This window comes from Ixodes scapularis, unplaced genomic scaffold, assembly GCF_016920785.2.
Source record: "Ixodes scapularis isolate PalLabHiFi unplaced genomic scaffold, ASM1692078v2 PGA_scaffold10__122_contigs__length_95168666, whole genome shotgun sequence".
Classification (NCBI taxonomy): Eukaryota; Metazoa; Arthropoda; class Arachnida; order Ixodida; family Ixodidae; genus Ixodes; species Ixodes scapularis.
The window spans coordinates 67,056,342-67,079,373 of record NW_024609836.1 but is presented as its reverse complement, the minus strand read 5'-3'; the positions used below and the strand labels follow the sequence as shown (position 1 = coordinate 67,079,373).

The 23,032-nt window shown below is 45.5% G+C and overlaps 2 protein-coding genes across 3 annotated transcripts; one reads left to right on the top strand and one right to left on the bottom strand.

Annotated features, from left to right (window-relative positions):
* Window positions 1–731: 731 nt before the first annotated feature.
* On the bottom strand, window positions 732–7,738 carry LOC8038335 (protein cornichon homolog 4). Its single transcript, XM_002412519.5, has 6 exons — window positions 7,506–7,738; window positions 7,203–7,271; window positions 6,204–6,319; window positions 4,966–5,106; window positions 3,824–3,909; window positions 732–2,295 (listed from the first exon to the last, which is right to left on the bottom strand). Exons 1-5 carry the CDS (start codon window positions 7,575–7,577, stop codon window positions 3,858–3,860), a joined length of 450 nt encoding a protein of 149 aa, XP_002412564.1. The 5' UTR covers window positions 7,578–7,738; the 3' UTR covers window positions 732–2,295; window positions 3,824–3,857.
* A 226-nt stretch (window positions 7,739–7,964) lies between these two features.
* LOC8038334 (deubiquitinase DESI2) lies at window positions 7,965–19,841 on the top strand. 2 transcript variants are annotated; one of them, XM_040216976.3, is made up of 7 exons: window positions 7,965–8,128; window positions 10,173–10,234; window positions 12,124–12,196; window positions 12,958–13,051; window positions 13,702–13,843; window positions 14,125–14,412; window positions 16,401–19,841. In XM_040216976.3, the coding sequence occupies exons 2-6, from the start codon at window positions 10,196–10,198 to the stop codon at window positions 14,323–14,325; spliced, it is 549 nt and encodes a 182-aa protein (XP_040072910.1). In that variant the 5' UTR covers window positions 7,965–8,128; window positions 10,173–10,195; the 3' UTR covers window positions 14,326–14,412; window positions 16,401–19,841. The 2 variants fall into 2 exon arrangements, with proteins under 2 accessions (XP_040072910.1, XP_029830441.1); XM_029974581.4 differs by lacking the exon at window positions 7,965–8,128 and adding an exon at window positions 8,203–8,736.
* The last annotated feature ends 3,191 nt before the right edge of the window (window positions 19,842–23,032 follow it).

The following is a 23,032-nucleotide window of genomic DNA, read 5'->3' as shown; positions in this document are numbered from 1 at the left end:
CCCGCCTCGCCCCGCATTTCTCAGGCCGAGATTGACCATTGCGCCTTTCATTTATACTTAACTTAGTTCAATTCTTGCCAAAGGTAGAAATGTTCTCCACGTCAACTCCCACAAAAGCTAACCTCGTCGTTGGCAAGGTTCAGTGGAAAAAAGGCTCGGGCACACGGTTAGTCTAGTTCAAAGAACTTAAAAAAAAATGCAAGACGTGGTTATTGCGCTCATGCTTCTGCTTTGCAATATATTACTCTGCGTTCTTATTGGCCAATGTTGCAATCTCGTTAGCCGCAGGGCGACGACGAAATGCCGGGGACGTGCCGTGCCTTGCTCTTCTTAATCCGTCGGCGACACTATACTCTGTTTCACCTTATGATGTACCGCAGGAAAGGCTACAAGCGCGAGCTCCCTGCTCTAGGGCACATCCCGGGGGCACAAACTCTCGTGCGTTCAAAGCAGCTTCTAACGCTATGAGCTCGTGCTTCTATCCTTCTCTGCGGTACAACATAAGGTGAAGCGGAGTATAGCCAACGATGACTTTGAACTGCAAAAACAGCCGACGTGACATGTATTGCCTGTTGCCCGTTTTCTGCCCACAAAAAGCAACGCAAATCTGTTGGGAGCGGTCACCGAAGGTGGCGAAGAGAAACGCAGATGACTTTCATCGTACTCGAATAGAGAGTTTCCGTTTCTTCGTTGACGGTTGCCACGGAGCCTACGGACACAGACAAACACTGTTTTTGTTTCTTCGTTGACGTAAAAGCATGCACTCTTTTTTTTTTTTATTCCCTGGAAATTCGTTACACAGACGCACGCTTGCTGATCTCAACATGCTGTACACTTTGGTTCCCCTCTTTTTCTGCAAGCAGAAAACCAACAACAGAAAAAACACACACGCATTTGCCAACACTCGCTCGCGTTCGCACAAAGAAATTAATTATTTTAATCTCATCGTGAGTAAGTAGTAAAGTGCCACACTGCGATAGGGAAACACTAGGCCTAAAATGTTGCATTTGTACAGGTGGAAAAAGAGCGTGAAGAATTAAATATTAAGGGGCGATTCACGGTAAGCGCTAATGCTACAATGTACATGTCCCGGGACACCTTGGAAATGATAGGGCGCTTCAAGTGACGTGACTGCATCCCTTCCCCAATTTATGCAATGCCGGTCGCACTCCGTTCTTCGTCGTCTCAGATTCTCGATGCAATACAAAAAGCAGGCTTCGTTTACAACCTATATAAATTCTGAAACAGTGAAAAGAAAAAAAAAAAAAACATAGCTACATTCAATGTTGTAAATGCATTTTGATAATCTCTGGAATTGGTATTTAAAACATATGCATTGTGAAATGCAAAACATTTGTTCATTTTAGAAAAATTGGCTCCAAGCCTAAGGGAACAGTTAAAACAAAAATGGCCCGTCTTTCCAAAATAGGCGAGACAGCAAAAAACCTTCATTCACAAAGAATCTGTTGACATTAACACTAACGTCGAAGTTCGCGATTGCGAATTTCAGCGTCTGGGTCCATACTGCCTCTCAAAGTAGTAGCACATGTTAGATGGAGGAAAGTCCTGTACACTGCTTTGTTGAATACTCGACAAACATCCTACACATTTTCTCATTAAAATATGTTAAGAATTCGAACGTCTAATATTTTCCGTTTTCCCCGCCACTCCTAGAAAAACAAAGGAAGATATAGACCAGCTACCCACCTGGCCAAACATGCGAAGCATCTGAACGTCTCGCGCTGCAGTTACGTTTTAATGCTGTTGTTCTAAGCGTGAATTTCCAGCAGGGACAAAGCAGGGTGACTCAGTATTTTGGGGTGACTGTACTGACCACGCCGTGGATTCCTCGTTAGCGACGTTACGTAACGATTCTGGCATCACTTAATTTCATTCGACCCAACTCTGGCACGAACAGATGATCCAAACAAACGAACAAAACAGAGCTTCCCTTCATGTACACACATATAAATACATAGTACAAAAAATACAAAATTGGGAAGACCGCAGACAACTTGTTTTTTCTTTTTCTTTCTGCTTTGCAAGCTCCATTCGCCGTGCCGTAGAGACGGATCGGAACCCGTCCTTCGCCACAAGTCTGCTTAGTCATGCGCACTCTGTGACCGTGCAGAAATCGAAAGTCGATTGCTACGCCATAGCTGCCTCTTTGTCAACACGTCCGCGCGATAAGAAAGAAAACTTTGGTTGGTTCGGCGGAAACTGCGCAGGGCCACAACCTGGTGCGCCGACGTGTCCGTGGCGGCTCGTCGAAATACGCCTTTCGCGGCCGGACGTCTGCAAAAATAGAAATTGTGTCGCAGTCGCATTATGTAATGAATGCTTGTAGCACGTTTGATAGAACAAACAGTGACATTGAAAACACTGCTTCAGGCTATGTCTGAGTCGCCGAGAGAATGAGAGCGACAGATGCTCGAAAAACGTTGAGGTGCTAGTGAAGTTAAGAAGTTTGCATCGGAGGTAAGAGTCAAAGCTCCTCCTTGCCATTCACGTGCTACACCGAGAATTTCTCGCTACCACTAGAACTCTCTCGCGAGACTGTAAATTCAGTGCCATCTGGTGGTTTGTAAAGCAGTTTAGGTTTTGCCATATCAATGGCGGAAATGAACTTGTATTGGCACCGCCGCTTTCGCAAGTCAACGGCACGCGAGGAATTCTTCAGTGCGAGTTCTTTCTCGATCACTTTCAGTTCGATGATGACCAAGAACCTGCATTCAGAACAAAGCTTCAACCCATTTGGATGCCTCGAGAAAATTCCATACACCGAAGTGCTTTAAAGCCGATTGTGTGCCGCCCACAGATTGACTGAATCTGAGTTATTAGAAATAAACGCTTACGTAGCTAGCTCTTGTGTTCAATTCCCACGTCGCGTCGTGCTGACCCCCCGAATGTACAGGCCTTGCAAGATCCGCTCAAGAGCATCTTCAACGTCTCCCTTTACCAGTCACTAGAAGGCCCCCATTGGTATGGCACAGATGCCGTTCCACAGATGATGATAGTGATCAAAGTGGCCAGACTGAATTTTGGAAAGAGTCTATTCGCACGAAATGTGAACACATATGCTATTTCAATCTGGGACCCCACTACGACTGTTGAGTCAACGAAAAAAATATTGTGCTTGTAACTGTGTACGTCTGAACAACTCTGACAAAACATGAAGGTAAAGAATAAATGACACCACCATTGTGAATAATAAAAAAAATAAAATAAAAAAATGATCATTGCATTTGGTTCCGTACAGTCGCCAACCGATTTTTTGGACTCTGAGGGGACCCCGAAATTGCCCAATAGTCAAGCGGTCCGGAAAATTGCTTTGAGCCAAAATATGAAACTTCTGCGCATATTCGCCACTTTACACTTGCTTGATGTCAATTTGAAGTTCTTCTGCAACTTCTGCTCTATATTTCTCACTTTTCACGAGGCTACAAGGCAAAATCAAAACAACCAGAATGGCGGTGACTAAGCTCGCGGCGCTATCGCGGCGGCTGTTTTGTGGCTGTAAACTGAAGAAATCAGACAAAATTTGTCAGAAATATTGAGCAATGAGCTTTATGGTGTCCGAAATTTTGGACAATGTTATACATTAACCCTATGGGGTGAGTGACGGTTCGGTGAAAGCGTCTGAATAATCGGTCGGCGACTGTACTTGCAAACAGTCGCACTCTGCACTAAAGGACAAACAAAAGCCCTTTCTTGCTTGTCTATATTAGTTGTTAAACCCAATGTACAGTCTGAATATGAAACTAACCGGTAAAACAATGCGACTTTAAACAGTCGGTGCTCGTAATTTAGCAGAAAGTCTTACCTGCCATCGTTCAAAGATCCATAGATTGCTGTCTTCAATACGTCTCGCTCTGCTGTGCTGGTGTAGTTAGAAGCGCGATGATCATGCTGTTTTGGAGAAAGAACGTCGTTATCAAAACGGACGAAAACAACTGCGTGAGTGTGAAGACGGAAAAAATCTAAAAGGGTGACAGATTTTTTTTTTTATGAGCTATAACGGCTGCAACGTGACGTCGCAAGAGTGCTGCGGTACAACCAATCCACCGCAGCTCCACCGCAATGCGACGTCACAAGGGTGCTGCGCCAGTGTTCTTTGATTAAAGCTATCCCGCTTGCCGCCCGCTAAAGAGCAGCTGCTCGCATTTTTAAAATCGGTTTCAGTGGAGTACAGGGCTTCACTTTGACGTTATATTTCGGCTGTGATCGTATTTTGTGCCATTAAAGAGATACCAGTAATTTATTTTGGTTTTGTTTTCGACCGGAGTTGCCCTTTAAACATTGTTTCTTAACCAGAAAGCGGAATCCCACTGCTATATGCAGAAGAGGATGAGCATATCCAAATTGACATCCTTTGATCCCCGATCCCCAATTCCCCCCCATCCTATGGCACAAGGCACATCTCTATGCCAACGTGATCTGTTACATAAGTGCCTCCCAACGATGTGCTAAAGCAAAAAAAAAAAAAAGGAAGCAAATTAAACGGAGGATGGCAACAGTTACACGCTGCGCATGAGAAATTCAGCCAGTGCACTATGACTGCTGACCTGGGGTAGCGGTACATGACTGCATGCTGGTAGAATGCTCATCCAGATCAAAAGGGGCAGGAGTGGAGATTGAACCCAGGATTCCCGTGTTCAGTTCAGCGCGGGGTTAGTCCGCCTGAGTTTTTGGAAGCGTCGCCACACGCTTTAGACGGGATGTTTTGTCGGCGTAGCACAGCTGCAAGCCCGGGGTCTTTAACACGTACCAGACAGTAGCGATAAACAAATGCACTCTTGTACGATGCTCGACCAGATTGAAACAGGCAGGGGTGGGGATAGAATCTAGGATCCCTGAGATCTCGAGCGCAAGCTTCCGCTCCACATGCTACGAGTTGTGGCAGGTTAACGCACTTGGCCACCGATCCCCCGATCGGCCTTGAATGAAGTGGCGAGTGTCACTCACCAGTAGAGGTAGATGAAGAAGAAGAGCAGGTAAAAGGCGAGCCTTATCATAGAGTCCCTCAGGTGGCGCTTGAGGTTGCCGCGATTGTGGATCTCCGTCGGATCGTACACGCCAAAGTTGCAGTCTGGCACCGAGAGATACCTGCGCATCATCACGGTAATAAGTCTCGCCCCCCGCAGACGTTCATGCAAGTACAGTCACTTGCAGCCACTGTGCAGGGTGCACCCCCCAAAAATACTTTAGTTTTTTTTTAATTGCATTATTCAACTATGCATTGTTGAACGCTCAGTCTCCATCCAAATGTAGCGCTAGCGTTCCGAACCGGATGCCGAAGTTTTGGAACTAACTGTTGTCTTGTGCAAAAGTCACGAGTGATTTTCGCAAATTTGCGACAGGAAAATGGTGGCCGACAAAGCCCACGATTACGAGGGGCTGTACAACACAAATCACTGGAAATGGGCCCTATTTCTGCGATGGAAAGTTTAAGAAAATCACCGACAACTTTTGAATAAGATGCCAGTAAGCTCCGAAATGTTGACATTTGGCCTGGACTGTGAACGCTATATTTGGTCGGACACCGAGAGTTTGGTGATGCACAGTTTGCATAGTTTGGTGATGCATCCCACAGGTGAAAGCAGTCCCACAATTTATGCCCATAAAGCGCAGCATAATCGGTACATACTCCAAGGCTACAAAGAATTAGATGCTATCAAAAATGGGCAGATTGAGCATTTGATTGCACTCTGCAGAGGTATTGTTCGGCAATAAAAGAAAACACAACCCCTTATATATTATAGTTAAACGTGAGCGCGTTGGTTTTGATGACTTAATACAGAAAGAATAAACAGAAAGGACGGACAAGGACGGACATCTTTCGACTTTCAAGTCGAAAGATGTCCGTCCTTGTCCGTCCTTTCTGTTTATTCTTTCTGTATTAAGCCTTATATATTATTATTATTTTTTTTTTTACATTTTGTGCCTGCTTTGTTTTATTTAGAACTTAGTTTTCAAAGAACTGGTCTTTGCCATCGTGGCACTGCTGCCAGCTAAAAACAATACCACGGTGGTAATGACAGGCAAGGCATAAAGCTTGGGACTTCTCATGCTCACAAAAACAAAGCATGCACTCATGCAAGCAGCTCTAACAACGCTGAAGCACTGCGAGAATTATGCTAGCCACGACGACGTAGCACAGTATAGTTGACGCCGAGTATAATCCTGCCACCGAAGGCACTCACTTGTAAACCTGCCAGCAAACCATGGGAACGTTGAGGCCAAACAGAATCCAGTGGAAATTGACGAGGAACAAGGCCACTGTCATGGCCACCTGAGCGATCACCTCCGGTAGCACCCACTGCGGCGACAAAACAACACGCCAGCTCTGTCGAGGACAACCTACCGACCGACTCAAAGCAGCACTACTAAATGTGCTGACTATGCATGTTCGGGACAACCTACAAGCTGTTCTCGAGGACTCTTCGGTCGTAAAAAAAAAGGAGTATAAATGAGCCAATGAACGGAGTGCAACAATCTCTCTACAAAAAGGTGTCTTTAGGTGGTGCATTGACTGTGCTCAAATTTCGCGAATGTTGGTCCATATGGAGAAGAATGCAAGAAAGGAAAAATGCGTTATTCCTATGCAAAGTGAAAAAAAAAAAATTGAAACAAATCGTATGGTTGGCGCTGCCACTCACGGATAGTAGTACCACATGAAGCAAAAACTTGGAAGTGTCTTTTGAGATGAACAACCAATTGCTGATTTAAGCATGTGTGGTACCATTTCTGAATAGCAGTACCAGCCATATGGTTTTGTTGTCTATCTTCTTCCTGTGCATAGGAATGGCATTTTATTTTCCCCAGAAACCTACACACGGACGCTATTGAAGTAAGACAAATGCACCATCTAAAGAAACTTTCTTGAAAAGTTTCACTGCATTTCGTTCACCGACTTAATATTATATGGCGATTTTGACGACTGAATTGCACTCGAGAACACCCGTAAGAGGTAAACTGCAACTGCTGCAACCTTTCAGGCAGTCTGTGCATTCTGAAATCTGGGGTGCACATATTACAATGAAAGACTGCTCAAAGGATACAAAATATGAATCTCTTCGATGCCGACGTTTTTTTTTTCCGGTTTCACACGCGAACTATGCGTCCATTGAATTGAATCTTGGCAGAGCACGCCAACGTTTCCTTCGGGAACGAAGGATTCGAGTCTGGAGCAGTCAACTTACGATGTTCAGCTTGGAGCAGCATTGCTGGGCGTTCAAATAGTCGCATTCCAGGTCCGACAGCGTAATCACCTGCGCTCCAGATAAGGAGGACCGCAAAAACACTTGCACCGCGATCAGCTTCATGCACAACTCCCGCCACTTGCGGAGTTTTAAAAAGTTAAACTAGCTCACTTTAGGATTTACTTTCCTAAAAATAAGACGTAGGTAGTAGGGGTTCCGAGAGGTTTTGTCGCTTTTGTTCGTCGGAGTGCAAGAAAACGCCGGTTAGTGGCCGAGCGCTTTTTCGAAACTTTCAAAGGATACAACGTAGACAGTCAGGAAGAGTAGCGCTCCCGTGTCGAATAGGGTGAAGACAAACAGTGCGACATCTCCCATTATTGAACTGGACGAATCTCCAATAGAAGAAACACTCTTGAACCTTTGATAACTTGAAATAACGCCGAAGCAGCCCCACACACCCTCGAAGTGCGACAAAAACGCGCTGCTGAAAAAAGAGCGGCTCTAGCGCCCTAGCGGGATTCGCGTGCAACTGAGTAGCCTCTGCCACAGAGCTCGACACGTTCCGTCACTCAGCAATAGTACCGCTAAAATCGGAGTGCTAACCCTGAACAGACGGCAAACGCTTGTGACGTCAGCTCTTAAAGCCTATTCAGGGTTGTTTAAACATCACGTGACTAAACTTTGGGCTGCTTAAGGGTTAGTATGTGACGTCCACGCACACTCTCGAACCCAGCGTTACCGTTGTACCAATTGTAGGTTTTTAAATGGCGGAAATGAATCGTGCGGGGAGGTAGGGTCGTTTACACGAGCAAAATTGTTTTTGTCGTATCGTGTTCGCCCGGTATGTCTGACTCGGACAAAGGGTAAAGGACCCCGAGGCAGGCGGGGTAATCTCAGAAAGCAACCGCGTTGATCGGAGAGCTAAGGTGAGTTGGGAGTGTTGCTAGCCTTGGCTTGGTTCTGTGGAATATTGGCTACATCGTCGACGAGCGAGTTATGGATCATCCCTTTCTTTGCATGTTAATGTCTGGTTCCCTCATGGTCATTTGCTAATCTACAGGCTGTATAACTTCGCCATTTGCCAAGCTTTCTATGGCGCCGTTTATCTTCCGTTGGCACTGTAACGACTCAATCGATCGCGTAACAATTTGACAACGGTCGTGGATTATTTGACAGACTGATGTAACCGAATTTTTGAATTTTTTTTTTGTTCCATTTTGGATGCAACGATCGCGGCATTATTGTGACCGTCGTTTTATGTTACATCGCACCTCTGAATCACTTTCACGCATCTATTCATACAGACTTTCCTACTTCCTCAAGTACCTAATTTCGTAAAGGTTTGCAGGATGAATGAATGGATGGATGACGAACGGCTCTGCCCTTTGTGTTCGGTGCCAGCTCGCGTCACCTGCTTAGGTTTATTGACGGCTAATCGTAACCTCTCTCCTTTCGCACCTTTCTAGCTGTTGTGGTGTTGGCTTTAGAGCCATCCTAAACGCACCGAGGTACCCAGAAGAGCATGGAAAGATGTGTAAGCATGCAAGGTGGTACGACTAGTGCTTGGGTTGCTACCAAAGATCCAGCATATTTGTGGGCATTTTGTCTTTTTGTTGCCTGCTGGTTGTGACGAATCTTTGACACTTCCTCTGCATTGAGGCAAATGAATATGGTGGGAAGTAAATGTATTGCACCTCTGGCTTCGGTGGATCCTGCCTAAAAGTGGTGGCATTCCGATATCTGCCCTGGTACAGATATAGCTGCAGGGAAATCAAGTTTGGCGTGGCACGTCACGCCATTTAGCTCAAAATATTTGCAACACCGGGAAGGCCGTCTTGCCAGCCTCCTTGTTTGTGCCCCACGAGCAAACAGGCTGGCAAAAAGGCAAAGTGACACGTGAACAGTAAGGCTGGCAAGCAGGCTGGTCGTGTATCACTTTGAAGAGTGTGGTCTTTCATTCTAAACATTGACGTCAGCTGTTGCAGAAGAGCAAACGTTGAAGTTGTAGGCACTGTTGCACCCCTGAAAGCCTAGCAGGTGCGAAGCTCCGCAGCTTCCTGTTAAGGCCATGGGAAATACAATGCTGGGAACCTGCAAAAAAGATAAATAAATGCATTGATTTGTATCATAGCTGTGTTCGCGTGGATCTGCAGGTGCACAAAAGTGATCCTAGCTCTGTAGAGTGTGTTTAGCAATAAGTTTGTTTACCGTTATCTGCACTTTTATTGCCCCAGCTATGTATCATGTTTTGTAGTAGCTCAATGATTTTCGCTATTGCCTGGTGCAGACTAAAATTAATGTTATTCAAAACTCAGCACCAACACAGAATACCCAGGCACTAGCACCAAGAAAAAAAAAAAAATGAAGATGTAACGTGGGTCGTTATTCATGTTACGGCGTCTTGCAGTTTCAAGGAGCTAGTCATGGAATCACAGTTGCCAGCACCCAATTCGTGTTTTGCTGTTACTAGCAAAATGACTGGCAAGTGCCGAATTTCAAAGTAATATCTTCAAGCTTTTACCACGAGCATGGAATGAATGCATAGATGATACGGGATGGACTGCTTCTCAAGTAGCAACAATAATTACTATTGGGAGCAAACCCGAATATTTTTTTTTCCAGCATTTAATGCTGCCTTTTTGACCATGACATAATCACTTCGCCATTACAATGACGAAGCAATTATGCAGGACTGCAATTTAGTATCATTGAAACGAGAAACCAGGGGGACACACTAATACCCCACTCACACGGTGCTCTTGGGTCGCAAGCACATGCCAAGCGCGGAGAACCGCGAACTGATCCGCCGCCGACCGTAAACGTCCGTTAGCTGAAGGGACCTTTATGATTCTGTGAATAGGGTATAAGCTCTCCCTCTCCAAGTGCCATTGTTTTGGCTCTTCATAGCCGCAGCCAAGCTTTCTGGTCGGAACACCTTTCATTAATCGTCCACTCGTGTTCTCTCTGCAGGTCTAGTCTTTCAGTGGACGAGCATGGCCCGGGAACCGGTGACGCTGAATGTCTATGACATGGTATGATCACGAAACGCTGCGTCTCGCGCGACATTCGTGTTTTGCGAAATGACAATAGTACATAAAGTGGCGAGGGATGAGTCAAAGAAACATGCGCACCTGGCATTGAACGCATCACCATTTCACCCAAGTTTCCACACTTCTACGTTTCTGTTTTCCCTTGAAACACACCGGCACACTGGCTCCATTTATCGTAACCAATGATTAGAACTTCATTCAGTGTTAGGCACGCTATATCCTAATAGAGGAGCCAAACGAAGATCGCTACATGTGTAACATCCATGTCGTTTGGGTAGTCACCACTCCAGAGTTTTTTTCATTAGTTTTTTTTCAGCTAATCTAATTGGTTGCCGTGCGATAAGCACTCTGGCATGCTTTGCTTTTATAGTACTATGTGTAAAGGTGTAGAGAATTGCCATGCGCTGCTTTAAAAATAAAGGCGTCGGCACACTTTAGGTAGTTTCATCTGCGGCTGATATCATCTTCCAAGGACCGTCCGCTGCCAAGTGGAGAAAATTACATCTAATTGTCATGCATGTGCAAAATGATCGGTGTTTTTTTTTCGTATTTTTCATATTTTTGAAACACTTTTGCGTGCATTCCTTGGTTGTGTTTGGCTTTACAGTGATAAGGATCGATAACTGGGCGAGTTGGTGAGAGTTCATGTTGAAGTTGAAGCCTCCGGTTGCGAGAAAACACTAGATTACGTCCTTAAAGTATTCCATGAGTTTGGCCAAGGCCTTAGGTTCACTTATGAGACCCCAAAAGAGAGTCAAATTCAGTTTTTAGATCTCCTCGTTGAATTTACAATAGAACACATTTGCTGGTTGTATCATCCTAGAACATCAAAGAGTTTGCTAAACTACCAGTCAGCGCATTCGAAGCTCGTAAAAAGAGGAATGGTATATTCCTGTTTGAAATCTGCTTTAACAAAATCATGTGTTCACAAAATGGGCGTTAGCTTCACTTCCCAGATTCAAAGGATTAGGGATTCAGGATACCCGGACTCAATGATTTCATCAGCATGCGATAGTTTAATAAAACTCGTAAAGGTTAGTTCCGATTTCATGCTGGAAGAACCAGTTAAAAAAGAAAAAAAGAAAGTTTCGGTCATTGCTTATCTTCACCGCATTTCACACGGACTTAAAAAAGTCATGTCCAGACACGAGGTGAACATTGTTTTTTCAGCCAAAAACAAACTAAGTAGATTATGTTCCGCTGTACGTGCACGCAGGGAGGGGATAGCAAGATCAGAATATTACACATGTAAGGTAAACCATGGAATAAAGTTTGTGTCGTGCGTCAAAGGAGTGGTTCTTCCAGCATTGGGTTGCTGGAAGAACCACGCCCCTATTCCCTTCTCTTGTGGGCGCTGTTATATCGGGCAGACTGGCCGGTGCTTAAACGTCCGACTAAGAGAGCAAAACAGCTCCTTGAAAGGCATCGCTAATTCACATCTAGCGATGCATCGCAGAGATTGCGGGTGCGAACCGCAGTTCGAAAACACCAGCATATTATTTCAACACCACGACCAAACAAGTCGAGAGATGGTAGAAGCCTACAACATCATGAAGAGCAACAGTTTGTGTGTGAGCCAACCTTCGGTGACTATGACTTCCAGCGAGATGAAGTTTTTGGATTCAGGGTAAACCAAGCTCCTGAGGAAAGAAGAACACCAGTCTACAATCGGATAAAAAAGAAGAAAGGGGCATATTCCACGAGGCGCCAAGCCAGCGCGCGAACATTTGACTCCATGTTTTTCATTTCATTGTCATTCTTCCTTATGTTGTAATAACGAACCAGTTGCTAGTCAGCGCTTTGTCTTGTGTTTTCTTCGTCTCTGTGTGTCCTCGTCCCAGTCGCGCTGTTTTTTCAACATGTCTTTACAGTATTGGATCAACGAATACACATCCCCCATTGGCCTTGGTGTGTTCCATTCCGGCATTGAAGTTTATGGCACAGGTAGGTTGCAGCGCCGATTTTTCGGTTTTCCGTCGTTTGCCGCCCTGTAGTGCCCGATTTTCCTGGTTCTAAGATCAAGATGGCTCAGTACCACCATATTTTACGAGTAATACATCCGACATTGAAGAGAAAAAGACCAAACTTGGCTGCATGAATGTTTATGCGGTGGAACATTACTTTTATCGTTAAGTTTGCCGCCAAAACCTCTAAATATTGCGATGTGTGTCAGCCACTGCAGAGAGAAATTGATTGGCACAGTATGACTGCTAACCTGATTAATCTGCATCGAAAGTATATGGTGGCATAGATGGCTGTAAAAGAAAAGAAACAAAATCACCTTCTGCACGTAGCAAGCTCAAATTTTCATCGAAGGCATATTTTCTGGCAGCACCATATAATACCGTGCATCCGCCCATTCCACATTAAGCACCCGTTCTCAAATTTCTAAGATCTGAGAAAATATGCACAGGTGATTGATATGTAGAATTGATCACCGGACAAGCGCCCATTTCCCATTTTTTTGCGATTATCTCTAAATTTTGAGTGGGTGCTGTGCGGTATATTACGGTAGGGTTTTTCCCATTGGCCAGTGGGTTGAACCTCTGCATTGCAGCAGCCGGTTCGCAGGCACTAACGTTTTTATGCTTTGCACTACCTTTCTTATGAAAGTTCCGTCCAGTAAGTGCACTTAGTAAGAGCGATTCCGTGGCATGTAGTTGACCTTCATGATTTTCGATGACGTGCGAGTGCAATCCCTGCAGAGTATGCGTATGGGGGCCATCCATTTGCCTTCTCTGGAATCTTCGAGATCGCACCCAAGTTTGCCACTGACCTTGGGGAGCAGTTCAAGTACAAGTGAGTGACAACGCTAATAACAGCGAGCTTGTTATTAGCTGTGGCATGTGCGAGCATGAAACTCAAATATGTTGGCAGTGTAATAAGCATGTCAAGATGGGTCTGTTTGGCAGCAACCCAAACTCTCATGTATGCAATAGTGAAGCTTCCATGAGTTTATGTTCACTTTGAGTAAAGTCAATTTATGCACTGCGGTGAATATGTTCTGGATAAACAGGCAATGAATTTGATAGAGAATGATATGAACACCGTAAAATACCAAGTGGCCACCCAAAATTGAGAAAAATTGAAAGCAAAAAGGCGGAAGATGGGATGGGCTTAACCACTTTGCACCGTAGCGCTCCGAGGTACAGTTAACAACAAAACGAAGCTGGGTTAGTTAGGTAAGCTTAAAATCGGTGGTGGGTGCTTGATGTGTCCTTCACATAGCTTTAATACCTTTCACAAATAGCAGCTGGGCATTCCTTGTGACCTAGGCGCACACTTGGTATGATTGCGACATAGGTGCATGCTCAGTATGATTGTGACAAAGAGACTCATTCAGTATTATTGCGACATAGGCACACTCTGGGTGCTAACGACTCGCGATCTGGGGAAAACCTCGAAAGGCCTTGAGTGCAGGCAGTCACTTTTCTTTCCCGACGTTGCAGACAGAGCGTGCTGCTGGGCTACACAGACTTCAACCAAAGCGACGTGCGCAAGATTGTGGAAGAGATGGGCTATGAGTTCCGCGGAGACCGCTACCACCTCATGAACAAGAACTGCAACCACTTCTCCGGGGCGCTGGGCAAGGTGGGTGGAAAACGGGAGGTGGAGCCAACTGCAGCCTCAAGGGTCTTTGGACAGACTGGCCCGCTGGCATCATTTATTAAGCAGCCTTGGAACGCTCCCAATCTTCGTACAACTAGATAGAAGGCATTGTGATATTTGCGAGACAAATGGATGCTTAAAACTATCTCGGAATGATTTCAAGCACACAGCGAAAGAATGATGCATAAGATTGGAAGTGTTCCACGGCAACCCAATTGGTGGCACCAGTGTGTTTCCTCGTCACAATTGCACCTCTGCTGCAGACGCTGTGTGGCGAGGGCATCCCTCCCTGGGTGAACCGGCTGGCATACTTCAGCTCGTGCGTGCCCTTCCTCCAACGCTGCCTGCCGCGGGAGTGGCTCACGCCCATGGCACTGCAGGCCTCCATCCGGGACGGCAGCCTGAGCCCGCCCACGGCGGGGGGCCCGGCGAGGGGTTCGGCGAGCTCCAAGCAGCAGCTCTGACCCCCGCCCCCGCGGCGGGCGAGCGTGCCGATAACGAGGGGGCTGCGTCCCTCCTCCCCAGGTGCCTGGCCCTGCCCCCTTCGCTAGGTAGGCGGTCTCTTCTGAAGTTGCGAGAACTTGGGGCCGAGGTTTTTCGGTGGGGAGAAAACCCGAGAAGAAGGTTTTTTCACTTTTCGAGAACCCAAGGACGAGATTTTCATGATGCGAGAGCCTGAGAACAAGCTTTTCGTTATGTGAAAGTCCGAGATTGAGGATTTTACAATACGAAAGCGCGAGGTCAAGACTCGCATTGTGAAAGCTCAAAGCCAGCGTTTTTACACTGAAAACGTGAAAATGGGGTGATCACTATCTAGAAGTCTGAGGTCGAGGTTTTCATAATGTGTAAGAGCTGAGGTTTTCCCAATGCGACGACTTGAGAACGAGGTCTTCACAATTTAGACATTACTTCTACATATCTATCTGGTTACACTAATAGGCCTAGGCTCTGCGCTTTTTTAAATGGGTAAAGAGCTTGGTTAATTGAAGTGAAACAATTTTTTTCCTAACTTTCTCCAGTATAGAAGTTGAAAAATTCGGCAGCAGGTGGCATGTTTTCAATAACTTCACACAGTCTGTGCCGTAGGGAACTGTTGAACGCCACTAGTCTATTTTTCAAGACCGCTCTACTATGTAAATGTGTTTACGACACAAACACTGTGTAGCTGCGTCGTTCTTATTTTGCGAGGAGATCAAACTAGTGCCACTAAATAAGCTACGCTTCAGAGTAACGGCACTTGGCCATATTGTGGCTTAAAATCATGGTTGCCAGTTATCTGAAGCTTTATCTGAAATCACAGGAAATGCTTTTCCGCCTTCCACAAATGTTTAAACCGTTCGCAACAGAGCAAAGCAATCTTAGATGACCTTCCTAACACCAACTCTAATGCTGAGGAAACCTCCCTTATGAATCAGGACGATCAGCAGTTGTGTCTGCTCTGCATACGAGCCAAAATGGCGGCGCCCACAACAATGTCGGGGAACGGAGTGCCGATACTCTAAGCGCAGCTTATTTAGTGGCTCTAGATCAAACCATAGGGGGTGCAGTTTCATTATCGTCATCAACACCGCAAACAATTGCTGTGTGGCAAACAGCTCCGATGCCAGCACTCGCCTAGCGTATGCCGCATTGTTTCCGCACTTGCTGCATGTTTGTTCATAGCAATATGGCAATAGCAAGACTGCAGCACGTACACGACAATACATATCTGCCGTCGGCCCTGGTGCAACGCTGCACTCTATGACATGACAGCAGTTGAGCACGTCCTCTCCTTCAACGAGACATTGCTTGCTTTCGCTGATGTCGTTCATGACTGTCGCAAGAGATAGGGTAACTGAAAAGTGAAGTGCACGTTTAGTGAATCACTCAGAAAAACACAGACGCCGCGCCGGCCACGCACAATCTAACGCGCGCGGCCGACACGACGCGGCTGGCCTGGCACGCCCGCGTGCGACCACACATGTGCTTGTTTTGCCTTCCAAGAGTGCTTCGATGACATTGAATGCAAGAGGGGACTAGATTACCTCCATCTATACTTCGTCTCACCTTAGCACTGACTATTGCTACCCGCGCATGCTAAAAGCGCGAGCTACATGATTTCTTTGGATAAAGCCTCGGGGGCTGCACAAACGCTCGTACAGCGAGTGCTTTGGTCAAAACAGTCAAGGCTGGCAACGCGCGCAACTTTCGCAGTAAGTCCATGCTAAGGTGAGACGAAGTGTAGATATATTTAGGAAAAAAAACTGTTACGTATCTTTCACGGGCCTCGCATTGTCATCTTCCATGGCTGCGAATGCACTAATGACTGCGGTCAGAGGGTTTGTTTGCCACGCAGCGTTAGCTCCCGCGGTGGCCGTTAGGGAACGCCACTTTTCGACCTCCTCCCCAATACGGGACCTTACCGTTAACAGCATTCAAGAGATGGAACTCTCGATGAATTGCCAGCTATGCATGTTCCTACAAACTCTCTAGAGCCTTTAGAATCGGCGAGTGTGCACCCACCAACGACTTCTTTATTTTTTTATTTTTTTTCATGCAGGAACCAAAGTGAAAAGACTTTGCTGCTATCACAATCGCTCGCTTCACTTCTGCATCGGTGCCACGAATCTCGCCCCATCGCTTTATTTGGAACAGTCATGGACCTTCTAATCATTGACGACATAAACGTGCATCTATGTGGAGTAACCCGCCACGTGAACTTTATATAATGCAGTTTTCACGAACAAGTTGCCTCCCCGCTCCCATTGCGAATCTCGAGGGCCTTTCTTGTGACACCTAACTGGAAAACTTCTCAAGTGTGGAACATCTTGTGATGCAATGAAGATAGAGTGGGTGGGTGGGCTGTGCGGTTTACAAATCACCAAAGGTATGTGCATTGCCAACCGTTAGGTTACAGTACGTTGCTTGCAATGGCAAAAAAACTGAAATTGACTGCTGCTTTCAATTATTATAATATATGTACTATATTTTTATAGGGTTCTGCCCTTTTCTGTCAAGCCCATGTGCGAGTGTTTGCAAGCGAAGTGTTCTTATGTGCATTAATCGGACGGAATAGCGACCCATCTCGGGCCTGTTGCGAAGCTGGGCCGAGCTGTTGCGAGCGTTGACGAAGTGGCGACGCATTGCAGTATTCATTGCAAACGATCGGGGGACGACACTAAACTATGAGGTTTAGGAGTTTCCCCAAGTTTTGTTGTTTGCGGGTTCCAAGGGGATCATGAAACGGATTGTGGCAGTGAGCACGAGGTTGCGTAATTTCTACGTCTTCAGTGACCCGCATTGTTGTATGTGGCCATTAGCACTCGTTGCATCCAGGGGTGGATTTAGAGGGGGGGTCCGGATGTCCTGACCCCCCTCTTGATTTCTGCATGTGTAAAATTTAGGGCGTAAAACGAAGGAGGGGGTTCCTAAACATATGGTACGCTGACCGACACCTGACCCCCCCCCCCCCCCAGGAAATTCCTGCATCCGCCCCTGGTTGCATCGTATGAACGCGACTGTCCGACCGCGGAGTGAAAAAAAAAAGTCATACTGGCATTTGTTTTCCCAAAAGCTAGTATGCACACACGAAAACCGGTGCCCGTTTCGTGCTTTCCAATAGACCCTTTTCAAAAGCTTGAGCAGACGCCGGTTCGCCATTGTTTGGTCACACACTTTGAGCATGATTTGGACACGAGGGCACTCATTAGCCGAAACAAAACAATTGTCTTATGGTCCCTTAAGACCCAAACTCCCTTGGTCTTCATGCTTTGTACGCAAGTGGCTGCATATGTATTCAGTGGTGTCGTAGCCTTGAGGCTTTCACGAAAGGTTGAGCTCCATTTTTATATTCATTTGCATACTGCCGTAGCTCGAACGTCAGTCACAGCTCTAGATACTCGCCAGTATGAATACCTGCAGCCCAGAAGTGTGCGCTTATGCAACACTTTCTCGTGCAAATCTGTGTTCAGTTGCACAAAGAATAAACAAAAAAAAGTGGCGCAAAGGTCATCCCAGTACTAAGGGGGACTGATGGAAAGATGCTGATCTGACTTGACGGTCATTCTTGTTTACCTCTTGATATACGGGAACAAAAGCATTTGGTCTTCTGTCATTTCCATATAGTGTGAAGAGAGAATGACTGCCAAGTCAACCTAGCATTTGCATCCTTTTGCTGGTCTTTGTGCCTTTGTTTTTGTGCTTTGCAACATCTACTCGCCTAACTAGAACTTTTTAGCGACATTTTTATGTTTTTTCAGTAAATTAAGGTGGAACCATTGGTAATTGGCATTTTATATGGTGCATAAAAAAGCTTACCAGGCAGTGAAAATGGCAACGGTAATAAAGCTAAAAGACATGCCTTTTTAAGCATGCAAATGCATCTCATCTGCAAGTAAAGCAACATACTTATAATAATTAAATATAAAAAAAAACAATTTTTTTTTTAATGTTAACAATTTTAAAATTCGAAGTTTAACACACATCATGTTTGAAAATATAAGAGTGTGAGCTAATGGTTCTGCAGCACGTCCCATACTACAAGACGACCTCAAAAAGGATTGAGATTGCGCTTTCCCCTTTCAGGAGCGTTGAGAGCCAAGCGTGTACCTATGGATCGGGTTTGGCCACGGAATTTGAAGGGTATCTAGCCAAGCCGAGCCCAGATACAATTTCTGTTCGCTTGTCCAGCGTAGAAAAAAAAAAAGAAATGGGGCAAAGTTTGTCACGCTTTGAGAGTCCGAAGACTACGGCAGATTTCTTGGCTCTTTCTTTTCCCTGGCTTTCAAGACTGCACTGTGATATTTTGAGATTATTTCGAAATGTTTACAGTACCGTATACTTTAGCATCCCCGTCTGTCTTTTTTTCCTGGCTCCCCCTCCCGTCTGATTCTTGCCGACCGCCCCGCGTGTCGGCACTTGCAACGACTGCCACGCCTCGTTTCGGTGGCTTGCTGCGAGATCCCCGCGTTTCTTTGTGTACAGTGCCATCGATCACACGTGCCATGATCTTGAGGGGTGACAAGGCAAGGTTATAGCCTTCCCCTTACGCTCAGCAAAGCTATCTTCTGTCTGGTCGTGAAGGCGTCGGGGAAGAAATTGTCCGACGGTCCGAGTGATCGTTTGGTGCCGAGTCGTGTTACTGGTCAAAGCGTGTTAGTAATAGGCTCTTGCAGGTTAGGAATAGCGGGCTCCTTTCACAAAGCCCTCCACCCTTTCCTCTTCAGCAGAGCAAGTGCTGAAGAGGAGGCGAGTGTAGAGAGCTTTTGTAAGGGGAAGCATGTCTCGCTTTTCTTAACCTGCTATAGGCTACGTTCCTCCGTGCTTGCGAAACACGAGGTTGCATTTCTGTCGGGCCTGCAGTGCAGGCCACCTACACGTGGGGTGAGCGTGCCACTGCCATTTCATTATCGGAGTTTTGCGGCGATTTGACGGTGGCTGCAAAGTGTTTGTAGCCTTGTACCGTTGCGACAAGAAAGTTTTTGTGCGTGCCGTTCAGTGTGCTCAGTGCAGGTCTCTCTGCCTGTCTGTGTTTTCAACTATAAAAAAAGAGTATAAAACTAGCCTCTAGGATTTTCTAAAAAGTAGTGTGCAGATGAAGCGGCAAGGCGTTCCCAGGAGACCGATGTCCGTGGGGAATGATGAAGTGACGGATGTGACAATTGTGAAACGTAGCGGTTAGATTTTGCATACACAGTTCGAAGTGTTTCCTTTTTTCTTTTACTTTGTTATACTTGTACGACCTTCGTTCTATGCAGGGGATGCGTCCTCGTAAGTTTGTGCGTATTGTTGCAGTGGTCGTGCGGCAGGGCAAACATTTTTTTCGAACCGAACTGTCTTCTACTTGAGCAGCGAGCACAATGCACGTTTATTCCTGTTCATGCTGCGTTGAGTAACTCATGCTTTTTATTTATTCATAAGCACACACACTCACATGCACGTGAGAAAAAACAAAAGTACCATTGTTGTAGGAGTAGGATTATTAAAAGTTGTCCCATTTTTACAACTGTGGCGACATGGCCTCGTTTTTTGCTAGATGGTGCACTCTGAACCAACCCGAATTTCGTATGACTCCCAAACTTGCATGACCGACCCTCACAATGCCAACACTGGCACTTGACTGCCTGGGATCCAAGCTAGCAAAAACAGTATACACACTCAATATCACGGTAAATTGCCAAGCTATAGGAACCTATTTGCTGGCAAAACAAAGGTTGGTTAAGACACAAAAAACAGCTTTGACGAACAAAAAGAACAAACACGTTAACGAGCGAGTAAATTAGAGTGTGGCTTAATCATTCCTGTTTGGGAACAAATTGCAAGCTGCAACGGAACCTAATGTGGGCTTTGCTTTGAAAATTACTGCAGTTACTATTACAGTTGCATGTGCATCCATCCTTTGTTGCCACAGGAATTTGTTATTGACCATGCAAGGAGAAGATGGCTACAAGCGAGAAACTAGGGCTTTGCAGATTTCCATTGAAGAGTACCTTAACAGCCAAGCAGCACACAGTGCGATCGAAGGATGCTTAAAATAAGAATTCTCGAAACAACATGGTTTGAATTTTACTAACGGCATATTACTGTTGGCAAAAGACTTGCAAACATTCAAAATGTATTGGGTGCACTATTTAGTAGAAGTTTTTAACATCATTTCATAGTCCCTTCAGAGGTGTGGGATCGTTTGCATATGGATTGCCGGATACCGGCAAAAGCAGCGTGATCAATAGCGCTGCAAGGCCATCGTAACAGAGGCTCTTTTCTGTGCAATGTGCACATGATGAAAGCGGACATTCTGAACACAACACTACTTGTCCAGTTTTAAATGCTTGTGTAACTGCATTTAGGCAACTATACATTGCTCACGGCACTGAACGATTGTGAACACAACAAACTAGAACACTTGAATGCACTTCTCTGTTCCCATTAGTGCAAAGCAATGGTGGTGGTTACGTAAAATGTAAGCTGTGTGCATACCGACTTTGATAAGAGACAAAAGGTCCTCCAGACAGGGAGGCATGCACCATTGCCGCCAGGTGGTGCTGCCAGCAAACAAGGCAAAGACTTTGGCACATTCTAATTTATTGTGTCCACAGCTGTAGAATATGGACCTGCGAGGTTCGAATATTATCTTGTGCGACTACAGTCATGTGCAACAGTTTCATTGTTGAACTTGCGCAGAATACAGAATGGTTCGGTCTGACAATGGGAATATGAAAGTGGCAAGCGTACATACACTTTGCCAGCAAGTCGCTTTTGGCATTGTTATGTGTTTTGATTTCCCAAACCTTTACTGCCGAAATGGTCTCTGCCCATGTCTTTGTGCTCCAAACATTTGCCAAATCACTGAATAAATAACACACACTCAAAATAGACCGGAAACGATAAAACCGGCACATCAGATAGCCACTCCTAGCGAGCATGATGTTTATAAAATTATGCTCGCAGTTGTGAAAACATACAACTTCACCGGGCACTTTGGAGTAGTCACGATAGCAACCCAAACATCAAAGCTCTTAGATGATTGACAGGTTGAACATGACCGCAAGGTGTCAATTAGTTGAAGATATTTTCAACCAAATATTTTCTCATGATTTGCCAGTTATGGTAACCATGAAGAGCATTGTCGATCATTACATCAACAACTGAAGAACGATGAACTATCTTTAAATCGCTCCTCAGTTGTTGATGTAATGCAACTATTGACTATGCTCTTCATGGTTACCACAACTGGCAAATCATGAGAAAATATATATAAAAAAAAGCAAGTCATAAGGAAAGTTGTATTTGCCCCATTACTGTATAGTACTACTGCAATAAATCAAACCCATTAAAATTTATTGCTCGCAGTTATTTAAAAATATTACATGCCGAACATTGCATTACTACATTGCCAGCACCTTAGAGATGCGTGTCTTCTGCCCATAAACATACGAAAACCGATTTAAAAACAAACAAAACAATTTCTCAATACCACCCGACAGGCGGGAGGCCGATGTAGTTACGACATTGAATGCCTCCCGCCCCAGTGTCACTCACGGAAGTACAGCGCAAATGTATAGACCGACACGCTGTTTAGAGACAAGCCCGCGTTTGCCCACACCAGGTGTGGGCACTGCACGAGCGCAGAATCCAAATTCACATGAGGTGAAGCTTCTGCGCAGGTGCCGTGGCGACAACAGCGCCACCGCACAGGCGTGATGTCAGAGCCGCGTGTTGGTCTATAGACAACTTGGGCATGAACGGAATCACAAAGCTATACAAAGAAATCCACTGTGCTGAAGCTTGATCTCAGGACGCAAGGACCTCTGCCAAGCCAACCATACCATTCCTCTCCTTCCTTCCTCCCTCCCTCTCTCTCTCTCTCCCCCCTCTCCTCCACCCGAATACGCCATGAATAACGCGCTCAAATATGGCACCCAGTGAATACCTTATATAAATGACCTAATGCTTGCGGCACATAAAATACCGGCGTGGCTGCGAATGACATTACGGGCAAACTATCGTACGGTGCACAGTCCTTGGATATTGCTATTAGGCGAGATGGTCACGCGTTGACGCCAGAAAGCGGCAACGCTCGCAACTACTGTATGTACCCTTGGCCGTGCAGAGGCCCTTGATGTCACGAGCGCGATGCACATTGCTCTTCTCGCTGGCTGATTTTGAAGTGAAAGGTAGACAGCTCGTGGCCACGTCATTTCGTTTCCGTACCCCTTGAACTAGTAATATTACCGTATTTACTCGCATATTGGTCGATACGTCGTATAGGTCGACCTCCTAACTTCGGGACCCCCGAAAAAAAAAAAAAGTTGAAAAATATAATACCGGGATTCACGTATTGGTCGACCCCCCAGTTTTGATGAGGCGATTTTTGAAAAACAGGTCGACCTATACGCGAGTAAATACGGTAATTTCTTCATAAACCCATAATCCACAGAGTAAAATGAGCATGGTTTGATGAAACTGCGACGTCTCTCTGGAACTGTCCCGGCAACAATTAGAGAAAAATCTTATTCCCATAAAGGCGCCGTGCAACAATGTTTGAACTTAGGTCAAATAATCGTGGTAGTTGTTTCCTTTCATATCTGGAATAAAGAACTATGCGTGTTGGTTGTTTAGAAAAAAAAAAAAAAAAAAGTCAAACAAATGACATTTTCGGTGCCTCAAAGCCACTTTCAACTCGTATACCGTCTT